The sequence below is a fragment of the Setaria viridis genome, chromosome 2 (assembly GCF_005286985.2).
Source record: "Setaria viridis chromosome 2, Setaria_viridis_v4.0, whole genome shotgun sequence".
NCBI classification, from domain to species: domain Eukaryota; kingdom Viridiplantae; phylum Streptophyta; class Magnoliopsida; order Poales; family Poaceae; genus Setaria; species Setaria viridis.
In genome coordinates, this window is record NC_048264.2 from 47070976 (window position 1) to 47083098 (window position 12123).

Consider the following 12123-nt stretch of genomic DNA (forward strand, 5'->3'; position numbering starts at 1 on the left):
CAATTAGCTCATTTGTTCCTTTACTTGTCTCATTGTTCATGTTCCTGTCAGTCACGTACTAGTCACTGCATATATTCATCAAAGGTCACAGGATAATATGATGTTGGGTGTTATCTTTTCACAAGCAGACAAGCCACAAGCGGTAGAGAATGTTACGTAGCTGCCGGGAACATCTGCGTGTTTAGATCATGGTAGCAGGTTTCAGAATTGTCAGAAACAACAGATGGTGTGTTCTGAATGGTGAATACTGCTTCTCTCAATTCTTTAGCAACATGACAAATCTCAGTTTCATGCCCGTTTCTCAAGATTGCTTAGGGGCATGGTAATTACCCACCCTGTAAACTTTGCTCTGAGTTTCTTGTCTTTTCCATCCCACGCCCTGTAATATCTGAAATGACTCAGAAAGCTCATCCCATCGGTCAACACCTAACCAAAAAATGATTCGAGTATTATTAGCACATCACCGCGAGGTAGCCATCTTCTCGGCAGCTACCGTCGAATATCGTTAGCATGCATGATGAAGCTTGATGATCATTTCCACATGTGGTCGGTCGATGGATGTACTACATCATCGCTTGCACCTCATGCAATGAAGCTATCAAGGAAGGAAATCAATAAGCACAAAACGATGGAGATCTTCGTAAGAATATGCTACGTTGAATTAAGCTGTGTTTGGAGTCTTGCATTTGCATCTCGCTTAAAAATAAGCTTTGTGGTCTGTAGTCTGCTAGTTTGTTACACTCAACACAGAATGGTATCCTATGCTCTCCAATTCCAATAAAAGTGTACAACAATGATACTGTCAATCAAGTTACATTCACTGACCACCTAGTGATACGGAAATGCACACAATTAGTTGTTTACAGGTGACAGCACAAACACATTATTTGTGGAACTAGTTCTTTTATTCAAGAGCTCGGACGGAAAAAGAAAACCTAGAAAAAGCCTATGGCCTCTGTGGTTAGGAGAGATCAGCGAAAAAAAATAAGAAGCAGGGATTAGGGCGTGGAGGTGCAGAGGATGGGCACGTTCAGTGGTTTTGAGCAGCAGCAGTTCCCAACTACTCCCTCCATTTATTTTTATAAGGCTTGACACGATCTCCTATATTAAACTTTGATTGTTTGTTTATCTTACATTATATTGTTTATAGTTATAAACTTATAATTATTGGAGAGTACATTTAATTATGAATCTAACCATATCAAATTTATATTATAAAAATAAAAAAGTGTTGATTAAATTATTGGTCAAAGATTGTAAAGTTTTAATCTTGGTATACGTGTGCGCCTTATAAATATGAACGGAGGGAGTAACCACCACGTTTTGGAGACTACAGGTGGTACTAGTGACAGTCCAAATGTTCTGAACTTGGAAGAGTCTTTGCTCTAATCATGGTGCACAAGGTTGTTGTTAGGAATCTCATCATATTAAAAATAAAGATTAGGTTATGGAAGCTCCCCAGTGTGATGAGAGATTCTTCCATACCAACTATTCGAATTGGCATTTTGTTCTCTCTTGGACGATTGGTGAAACGGAGACGCCTATATATTTCTCTGTTCGTTCCCGGCTTCTCTGAACTCAGGACGAGTTGTTGAGGGGCATCGATCAGCTCCACAGCGTCATGACAACAAAGGTGAGTTGTGGCTTTCCATGTTAACGATTTTTTTTATTATGAAACAAATTGCAATTGCATTCTAGTCAACATTTCTCAATCTTTTGGTTTCTTCTCTGCTTTCTTTTGCCTGCAGGATTCTACTTTGATCATTGAAGTGGACCTGCAATGCGAGAAATGTTACAAGAAGATTCAGAAAATCCTCAGCAAACTCCAGTGTGCGTGGTGAAATTAAACATCTTGATCGTCTCGATCCGGCAACAAAATTTAATTTCACGAAATTGTGCTATGTGTGAAGTCACCTCATTTTGTTCCCTGCTTTGTCTTTCAACCTGCGTGCAGCGAAGGAGGACATCAGGAAGATTGATTTCGATAACACGAAGAACACGGTCACCATCTCGGGCCGCTTCGACCCAGCGAGGCTGTCCAAGAAACTGAGATGCAAGGCCTGCGACGTGATCAAGGACATCAAGATCAAGCCTCAAGAGGAGAAGAAGCCCGAGGACAAGAAGAAACCTGCCGAGGAAAAGAAGAAGCCGGAAGAGAAGAAACCTGCCGAGGAGAAGAAACCTGCCGAGGAAAAGAAGAAGCCGGAAGAGAAGAAACCCGAGGAGAAGAAACCTGGCGAGGAAAAGAAGAAGCCTGAGGAGAAGAAACCCGCCGACGAAAAGAAGCCGGAAGAGAAGAAGGGTGACGACGAGAAGGCGAAGGCGCCGTCGTCGTCGACGACGACGGTGAACCTGCAGTTCACCAACATATGCGGCATCTGCTACCCGTGGCCGTGCAGCGACCCGGCGCACTGGGGCATCCACCACCCGCAGCAAATGATACCTCAGTGGCCGCCGTGCGGAGGTATGGCGCCGGTGCCCGCGCCGTTGCCGGCACCGGCGCCGTTACCTGCCCCGGTTCACCACCCACACCCGCCCTGCGGTGCCCCTCAGAAATGGGCACCGTGCGGGGGGCCTTCGTTCTGCGGCGGGTGCGGGTGGTGCCACGGTGGCGGCGGTGGCGTGCACGGTTGGGCGCCGCCGCCGGCGCAGCCGATGTGCTGCCCCGGGCCGTCGCTGTGCAGAGGGTGCAACGGATGCAAGATCGTCCAGGAGACCAAGTTCAGCTACGAAGAGTACCCGTCGAGTGCATGTGACATCATGTGATTTCACCTGTGGTTTTTGAATCGTATATTAGCTCGCTCTCTGAATTATCGTTAAAATAGCACATATATTATTTGACTTTTGGAAGTAATTTTCTCGCAAATGAAAAGTTTTTTTTGTTGTGGAAATTAGTTTTTTGATTCACGTCCATAATCTTCAGTGCATTGGAATAAGTACATGAGCAGTGTTTGCATTTTCTTTTTTCGTTTTTGAGAATAACGAAAACCATGTGTTCTTTTCTATGGCCGACCTTGAAGGTCAGATCATTCAGCTCGTTAGGCCACAATACTTCCTCCTTCCTTCATGCGTCCTCTTGTCATATATTAGTTGTATGGAAAATATTTTTTCCTGCAAAGAAATTGTTTCTTGTGATAGCAATTAATTAAAGGTTTTGCATCCATAACCTTGTGTATGTATATGGTCATGTGAACAAGTGTGGACGGGGGTGTAGTTTGCTGCTGGGCCAATTGTTCAGTAGTGAAGAACGGTGTGAAAGGACTAGGCCCATAGACACAGGTGGGCTTCTCGGGATGAAAAGCACACGCAACGACAAACAAATGCGCCGAGAAAATTAAACCAAGGAACAGTGAATGGGCCGTGACTGTAGAGGGTAAATTCCATGGGCCCATCATGCAAGGACAATTCGTGGTGGCCCATAACTTGCGAGGCCACAAGTGTCGTCGCCCGTGACAGCTGCTGTCGTAGGCGGTGAGGAAACACGGTGTTACTTTACTTTGCCGGTGCTATTTTGACGGCATTAATCTGCGGCCGTGCGCCGGATGTCATGGCTGCGCGCATGCGTGAGAGGGGGAGAGAGAGAGGTGGTGCTGCATGGGACGCGACGCGATGCGAGGACAGGTGAAAACGCAAACGCTACGTACCAAACTCGGGAAGCAAGCTAAGGCCTCCTTTTATCACGGCTTAGGTCAAAGGGGGATTCGGCATCGCATAACGCACTATTTAGTACTGTACGTTACTATAGCACGAAGTCGGAATAGATACCAATATCTCAAAATAAATTGGAAAGGAGGTGAAGCCAGTGAAGCCAAAACAAATAGCTCCCCGTGACTTCAGCTCCGTGCTGCTACAATATTGCTGCACTTGCCAAGCCGAAGTTCTCTAAGCCATGCCAAACGAAGTAGCGATAAACCTACGCCAGCGACCAAGACCTGCAGGCGTAGTACGGGACAAACATGGCAGGAACCGTACAATACAATAAAAGATACTCCTACTTGGTAGCAGGCAGACGAATCTGGCGGGAACACCGGGCGCTCGAGTCCCCTCACACGCATCATCAGCGCGCTTGGAAGTTGAAACTAAACAGCGCCGTGCATGCGAAGCAAACCAATGCTAAGGCCGGCGCCAACTTAACAATACACGTACGTACAGAGAGAGAGACTGGAGCCCCTGCATGCACTGCAGCACGGTCTCCCACGCACGACGGTTGGCCTTGGTCTCACCACGCTCCACGCCCCGTGATCAGGCTGTAGGCTGCCGAGGAAAGGAAAGGAACCCCGGCCCCTTCAGCGATGTCCGATTAGTAGCTTCTTTTCTGTGGGTGATTAATGGGCTGACGGATCTGTCTGTGCCTGCGAATTAATGAAGGGCAATTCACGCATCTGTCTGGAACGGAACGGCAGGAGGGAGGGAGGCCGTAGGAGTCGTAGTGATACGATACGATACGATAAAGGCCTCGCTGCCCAGCGCCCTCATCCGTAGCTGCAGTAGCAGCTAACTGCACGTACGTGAACGTGACCAGACCGATCGAGACCGCAGTTATGGCGGCGCATACATCCTGTTGCAATCGGTCACGGTGACGTCCGTCCGTTTTCTTTTCTTTTCAGTCGGCACGCACCAGCTGAAAATCATCAGGCCTAGCTAGTGCCATTGACGCGAGCATCTGCAGCGCGGCCGACGGTGAAGCGCACATGCCTGATGGCATCTCATGATCTCATCCATGGCTAGCTCTCATCCACGGGCATGACACATTGACACGTGACATGTATGGTACTAGTACTGTACATACAACTGCATGCGATATCATACATGACTGATGACTGGCTCGGGGGGGGAAGAGGCCGGATGGGCGCAGCGGAGCGGCACATGCAAGCACATGATGCCGGAGGAGGACGAGCCCGGCACAGGTGGCCAAACCTGCTGGGCCCCCGTGTTTGCGACGGACGGGTCTAGCATCTTTCTTCTGGGACACAACACAACACAACACGAGCATATGGGCTCTGATTATTGCCGCTGCTTCACAACCTGAGACTGCGTGAGAGCAATCCGGTCCAAGATGCAAAGCAGTGCCTGTTTGCCGCTGCTTTGACTAATCAGGAAAGGATCGCCGCCTTCGCTAATTTGCACGCAGCACCCCGTGGTATGGCACTGCCATCGATCGAAGCAGCTAAAAGTCATGGTGGCGAGATTTCCGCAGTACTGCTTTCACTTGGCCGCGAGCGAGCGAGACTGATGCGATTCTCACCCATCTTTTTTTTTATATATACACACAATAGTTCTCATGTTTGCTTCGCAACTTCACGTGGCAACAGGCGATCGACACGCCGAAAGGTTACGACCTTTTTCTCCGCAACGACGCAATATAATGCTTGGCCATGCAAAAAACGACAAGAGTCACAACTCAAAAAGTGCATGCAGTATGTGACTAGTCGTTAGTCTTTTGGGTGCATGTGCAGCGCGTAGGAGGCCAAGGCCAAGAGCGAGACGGGGATGGACCAGGGCGGCCGGCCGGCCGGCGCAAGGCAAGGCAGGCAGCGCCGTGGTCGGATTGGATTCCATCTCATGCTACGCCACCCACAAGGTCCCTCCCAAGGGCAAAAGCATGCAGGGAGAGGGGGGACGAACGGACACATGGGCGTGACCAAGCCGCTGGCGTGATGGGCCCCACCGCCGTCTCACTTCACGCACTCCCATTGTGATCTACGTACGTACTCCCAGACTGTACTGTGCTGGGACTGGGAGCTACCTCACCGTCATCTTTAAGAACTCAAGACTGACAGCATTGCATATTTGCATTGCATTGCTTGTGGTCGGTCGTCTACACAGTACTACGTAGTCTTCTACTGACGTGCGCCGTACTAGGATTCGCTGGTCAAGCACAAGTTACAGCGTCCCGCATCAGATGGCAGATCTACCTTGTGTCTTGCAGGCGCATCAGCAACGTTCGGCACATTCTTGATCGCTCTACCCAGAAGGAGTGGATGGCGATGAACACTCAGCACGCGTTTATTCCACTTTTGTGGGTTAGGTCCAACCTATCTCATATTTGGTGGTTGAAATGGTTGAGACACGTCGATTGGATATCATTTTAACACCGTTTGTAACTGTAGTACGTGGATCCCACGTGTCATCCATTATAATTTTTTTATCCAACTTCTTCTCCACTTCTCCCCGAGCTCCCAGGCTCACCGGTCGCGCGCCGCCGCTGCCGCCTCCCCTCTTTGTGTCTCTGCATCTCTTGCATGGAGGCGAGCAAGGGCCGACGGGCGCGCGGAGGGCGGCGGGGCCGGGTGGAGGCGGGTGGCGGGCGGGTAGTGGGGCCGGCGGGAGGGGTCGGGCGGAGGGCGGCGGGGCCGGGTGGGCGGCACGACCGGCGAGAGTTGGCGGGCAGCGGAAGGAGGTGGCATCGGCCGAGGCGGCACGACGGGCGGGAGGGCGCGCACGAACGGAGACGACGGCGTCCGTGCGGGTCGAGTGCGTCCGCTCGTTTTGGCGGGTGCATTCGACCCATATCTGGAAGGAATATTCCTTCTAGGTCCGATCCAAACCAGATACATTTCCAACCAAACGGGGATCGATAAGGGTCGAGCCTGTTCCAACCCATATGAACCCACAAACCAAGCGCACCCTCAGCCGCTCAGCCAGCAAAGCAGAAAAGGGCATTATTGTTGATCAACGTAATAACCCCCTGCTTTTCCTGTCAATAATCACCACTGATTAGTGATTACTCAGCGGGTTCGTCCTACCAGGTAGTACTATCAGCAGCACCACCAGCACTGAAGCTGACCACTCGGGAGATGGTTTTCAGGAAATAATTGTGGCGGGCGGTATATTCTTTTTCAGGGCTCCGGCTATTCTAACATTACCTGTCGTATTCAGATCCATCTCGCCCTGATCCTCAGACGTCGACGCCGGCGACTCATTATTTACCTTTACCTTACCGGAGTAGTAGTAGCAACATCGCACTAGCCCTGGCATCCCCAAAAGCATGTCCTGTCCCCTCCAAAAGCATCACCGGACCGGGTTTGTGCGCTGCCAGCCACGGAGAAAAGAAAACTATACTCGTACGCACCACCAATCATCTTTCCTTTCTTTCCCCACATCTCCTCTGTCTCAATTCTTCTTCTCATAGCAGAGCAGCAACTGATATACATGTACTAGAGCTCGATCTATTACTGTAACCAGGTGGTCTTAAGTTATTACTGCTACAGTAAGAAAGAAAAAGATGAACAAGCAGTGCAGAAACTCGGCATATAAGAATCTGGAAATGAAACCATAGAGGGCAAATTATTTCCATATCTTTCATTTTCTTTCCTTTGTATAATAACACTGTCACTACAGTATATTCATTCGACAGAAGCAAAGGTAAAAAAGAAAAATAAAAATAAAAAACATCTTTTCTTTTGTAGTGAGCTGCACCTGCTGAAAGAAGGGGACCATGAACAACCCAGCCAACAACGCTGACACCTCTCCTCCCTATATTGACAAACAGCTTGGTTCGGCATCAGCAGACTGGAGGGTGGTCCTTCAATCACACACCTACACTCGACACTCGTTTGTTTCTTCATCTTGTCTCGTGAGATCTTTTTACATACACCACACTGGACTGGACCAGCAGCCTCCTCTCCAATCCAAGCCTGTCACATCTGCCTCGCATGGCTGTTTGCACACAGCGAGCAAGAAAGCAAAGGCAGCCTAGTAGAGTTACATGTATGTACCATCTTGTGGTTGGTAAGCATCACACCTAGTGCTATCAAGTGTAGTATGAACTAGTGGCTGCTGTAGCAGTAGCATATCATGGATGGAGCTACTAGGTTACTGTGGTAGACGCTGGTAGTAGAACATCAATGCTGGTGGTGGCTATACTAAGTACACTAGCTAATAGTAGTAACTAGTAGTAATGCAGATGGTAATAATGTGGATACGAGACCACTAATCTGTTGCTGCTTTCTGCTTCCCCAGCTTGTGGCCATGGCTGGCATCTTCTCCTACTTATGGTTTTGTTTCATAAAAGCTATCAAACTCTTGAAAGTAAAAAAAGGAAGAAAAAAGGAACTGAACTAACACTATGCTGCAACTTCTCCATTCTTTTTTTCCTATACTCCACTATCTTCTTTCTTTGCTTCTATTATTCCTGCAGGATCAACAAGAGAATGGCGAAACCAAAGTAAGAACACCACCATTCCACATCTGAAAAGCGTGTCATTTTGGAAGCATGGCGCTGAGTGCTCCAGATCCACGGGCTTTCGCAAAAGGAAGACGATGAAGTGCTTACTATGATTAGCCAGTAGTATCATACTCCCTCCCGTTGAGGACAACTTTACATCCCGATCGCGCCGGCGCCGTGATCGGAGGACAGCCTGCAACAGATTGCATGATGCGCTTCGGCATTCAGCAAATCATGGCGCCCAGGTAGAATTGCACAAACGGCGATAGAACGTTGCATACCTGGACATGGGGAAGAAGTAAGGCTTTGGTGAAGGTATGTCCAGCGCAGAGGGCCTGAGATGAGTAGTGAGGCCGCCATTGTTGATGCCAGCAAACGAGGTGTTGCGACCGGGCGAGGCAGCTGCGACCTCCGACTCAGTGAGCGCGAAAGGATCATGAGCAAATGCTGCTGCGGCGGACTTGGTCGGCGACGCGAACGGGCTGTCCGGCAGGTTATGCTCCGCACTGCAGAGGAGAACAAGAACAATACAATGCGTTAAAAAAGTGTTGCCCAAAGATCAGTTGGTGAAATGTTGCTTCTCTGCGTTGCTGGATGAAAGCAAAACGTGATGGACGCAACAAATGATGGTGATAATGACTTGTTTAGCGTTAATTCCACCTCTGGTCACTGTCTGCGTTCGGGCTCGCCTCGCCGCTAGATTCCTCCTTATCGCCTCCGTTGACCGCCGCCCGCCTCTGGGGAAGAAGGAAGCTGCTGCCCTTGCCTTGCTCCCCTGTTGAAATTGTTCAGTAAGTTCAGCACGGTGAATACCAACAGCAACGCATCCATGCCGACAAGAAGCGAAATGGGCGGTGTCGTCGTACCAGAATCCGGCGGCGACTCGACGGTAGGGGAGGCGACGGCCCGGGTGGGACTGAAGGGCATGCCGATGGGGCTCGGCGACGAGCGTGACTTGAGGTCGAGCAGCTGCAAACCCATCAGCCGTCGGCTCTGGAGCTCCATCGCCTGCTGCAGCTCGGCTGCCTGCTGCTGCTCCTCCAGCTTCCTCCTCAGCAGCATCTCGTTGGCGCTGTTCGAGTGCTGCAGCATCCTCGCACCTGACAGCAGCATCCATCATGGCACACTCAATTCGAGCACCAATCATGAACTGAACATGGAGATCGCAGCCGATGTCGAAATGCCTTACCGAGCTGGTGCAGATCGAAGGAGTCCCTGGCGTCTAGCCCGTTGGAGAAATCCACCCTCTCGCCTTGCAGCTGCTGCTTCCTGCAGAGCAACAAGCAGATAATTGGTCATTGTGTTGTAGAGCGAAAAAGCCTGGAACGACACGGTCGCAGCAGCAGTTGCCGGAAGCACAAGGCAAATGGCATTGACGCGGGAGCTCGGCTTGCCTGTACTTGTCGGGGACCTTGCCCTTCTCCTTGTAGGGCTTGACGAGGACGCGCGCGTCGCAGATGAAGTGCGGGTTGCCCTTGGCCAGGATCAGCTTCACCGTCTCCGGGTAGACGAAGGTGACGAACCCGAACATGCGCTTCTGCTGGTACGGGATGCGCACGTCGTGCACCGGGCCGTAGATGCTGCAGGAAGTTCACCGGAGCCGGCGCACGCGTCAGAAGCCATGCATGATTCCGGCATGATTAGCAGCGCGGTGGAAGCAGAAGAGTACCTGAAGTAGTTGGAGACGTCCTCTTCGCGGAAGGTGCTGTCCGCCGGGAAGGTGAGGTAAATCTGGCGCGAGCCGGGGTTCATCATGCTCGCCAAGTCGGCGCGGTCGAGCCGCGGCCGCCCCATGAACTTGTGCGCCTCGTCGCCGCCCAGCATCAGCGCTGCGGCGGCCGCTGCAGCTGCCGCCCTGCAAGAATCAGAGAGATCGTGAGTAGGGGCGATAGCGACTTCGAGCTCGGAGATGGCAAGAACGGGGTGGGCACCTCTGGTTCTCGTTCTGCTGCTGCTGCAAGAGCAAGCTCAGGCACTTGCTGGCCGCGGACGGGGAGCCTGGGAGCGAGCCGGTGGGGGAGTAAGGGAAGGCAGCGGCAGCAAGGCGCTGGGACTTGGAGCGGAGGAGGATGTCCTGGCACTGCTGCTCCATGGTGGCGGGGTCCATCTTTCCACCGGCGAGAGCGGTGGCGTCGTCGGGGAGCCCGCCGTGCACGAACCGGCAGGCGCTGCCGTTCTTGCAGTACCCGCGGGCGTAGTAGAGGCACGGCTTCCATCCGAGGCCGTCGGCGGCCCCGCCGAGGCAGAGCTCGCTGACCGACGAGCTACGGCGGTGCCCGGGGCCGCCGTTGGCCCAACCGAGGCTCCCGTAGGGGAAGAAACCGCCATCGCCAGCTCCGGGGCTCCGGCACTCGCTTGCGTCGAACAGGGGCAGCTGGTGCCCTGCCCCCGCGCCGGCGTCGTTGAGGAACGCGAGCTGCTCCTGCAGCTGGAGCTCGTCGAGGAGCTGGTCGCCGGCAGTCGCGCCGAAGAACGGCGACGGCGGGCCGTTCCCGTTCGCGGGGCTCATGAGGTCCTCCCCGACGCCGGCCATCTCCTCCGCCGCGCCATTGGTGGCGCTGTTGGTCCTGGAGAACACGGGCGGCGGCGCCCAGGAGGAGGGCGACGACACCGAGAGCGGCGAGGGCGCGGTGCCGGCGCCGCCGCCGCAGCGGCCGGAGTTCTGGCGCGAGAGCAGGAACGGGGAGTGCCCGGCGGCGGCGACGGAGGTTGGCGTGCCCGGTCCGGAGGCCGGGAGCAGGCCGAGGTCCTTGCGCGCCTTGGCCATGACGGTGTGGAGCAGCGCCTCCGGGCCGAAGGCGAGGCGTATCATCTCCTTCTCGCCGTGGTCCTGGATGAGCAGGAAGCCCATGATCTTGGCGGCGTGGTCCGGGTCCAGCGCCTGGATCCGCGAGAACACCACCTTGGTGGCCTCGTAGGCGTCCATGGCCAGCGGCTCTGGGTCTACAGAAAGCAAGCAATCACAGCACAAGAGCTTCCTTCTCCTTTTTCCTCTTCTCTCCCGAGTTGCGTTCTTGGAGCTGTGTTCGCTGCTGTGCTAAACGGAGCGAGCAAGCAAGCAAGCTCGAGCTCAAGACAGCTTCACTTGGTGCGGCGCCAGTGAGGCAGCGGTGAGCAGCTGCTCCATTTCCCAGAACCCGGAGGTCGCGGCGGCGGGCAAGCTATGCTACGCTACTCTACTGGCAGCAGCGACCGGGGCGTAGTGCGCACCTCGCGCTGCATCGCTATCTATCTATAAGCTCCCCTTTCCTCACTGTGCCGGCCTTGTGCTTTCTCGCGGTCTCGGAATGGAGGGGGCCCCGGGGAAGGGGACGAGGGGCCGGGCGACGCGAATTCTGATTTCCCCAGGGTGGTTTGCGGAATCTTGGAGCATTTGTTTGGAGCGCAAACAATTTGCTTTGGTTTTTGTTGGATGAGCATGAGGAGGATTCGGGATGGGGAGCGAGCAGTGGATAGATCTAGATCTCCGTGGCCCCCAGCGTATAAAACTCGATCCAGGCCTCTGTCACCGTGTTGGCTGGCCCCTTTCTTCTCAGTCTTCTCCTTTTATTTTATTTTTTCACTGCATGCTGCGAGAGAAAATTGTGTGTATTGTTTTTGGCTGCTTCCTCGGTCGATGCTACTGTGATGGCTCCTCGGCGATCTCCATATCCATTACCGGCACATGATCCATACTTCGAAAACAACAGTTTCTTACAACCTTTCTTTTGTTTTTAGAACTTTCTCCTAGGAGAGTTTTTCATTTTCGAACTTGCAATATTTCCATTTTATAATTTACACGTATTTTTCTATCCATGTACAAGTAGCATCGTAAAGATTTGCACCTACTGATACCAAGTTGCAATGCGGAGGATATATACTTTTTCGACTAGCCATGATAGATGGCATCATCGCTTGGTATTTCCAGTTAGGCTTCCTCCTGCATTGCATAGTATCATACGGCTCAATTATGACAT

At 52.4% G+C, this 12123-nt stretch overlaps 2 protein-coding genes across 2 annotated transcripts; one reads left to right on the forward strand and one right to left on the reverse strand.

Moving 5' to 3' along the window:
- Positions 1–1437: 1437 nt before the first annotated feature.
- On the forward strand, positions 1438–2967 carry LOC117845622 (uncharacterized). The gene is made up of 3 exons (XM_034726686.2): positions 1438–1633; positions 1749–1830; positions 1955–2967. The coding sequence occupies exons 1-3, from the start codon at positions 1622–1624 to the stop codon at positions 2764–2766; spliced, it is 906 nt and encodes a 301-aa protein (XP_034582577.1). The 5' UTR covers positions 1438–1621; the 3' UTR covers positions 2767–2967.
- Positions 2968–7276: 4309 nt separating this feature from the next.
- LOC117844619 (zinc finger CCCH domain-containing protein 53) lies at positions 7277–11521 on the reverse strand. The gene is made up of 9 exons (XM_034725347.2): positions 10099–11521; positions 9837–10022; positions 9562–9747; positions 9357–9436; positions 9034–9267; positions 8828–8942; positions 8449–8673; positions 8276–8360; positions 7277–8134 (listed from the first exon to the last, which is right to left on the reverse strand). The coding sequence occupies exons 1-8, from the start codon at positions 11091–11093 to the stop codon at positions 8321–8323; spliced, it is 2061 nt and encodes a 686-aa protein (XP_034581238.1). The 5' UTR covers positions 11094–11521; the 3' UTR covers positions 7277–8134; positions 8276–8320.
- Positions 11522–12123: the final 602 nt, after the last annotated feature.

What these genes read in the sequence shown, in the direction of transcription:
- LOC117845622 (XM_034726686.2), top strand. An exon ending in AATCCTCAGCAAACTCCAGT is followed by an intron (nt 1,831 to 1,954) that starts GTGCGTGGTGAA and finishes ACCTGCGTGCAG; the next exon opens with CGAAGGAGGACATCAGGAAG.
- LOC117844619 (XM_034725347.2), bottom strand. Translation starts at nt 11,093, where the DNA reads ATGGACGCCTACGAGGCCACCAAGGTGGTGTTCTCGCGGATCCAGGCG. An exon ending in CTTCGATCTGCACCAGCTCG is followed by an intron (nt 9,268 to 9,356) that starts GTAAGGCATTTC and finishes TGCTGCTGTCAG; the next exon opens with GTGCGAGGATGCTGCAGCAC. An exon ending in TACTTCTTCCCCATGTCCAG is followed by an intron (nt 8,361 to 8,448) that starts GTATGCAACGTT and finishes AATCTGTTGCAG; the next exon opens with GCTGTCCTCCGATCACGGCG.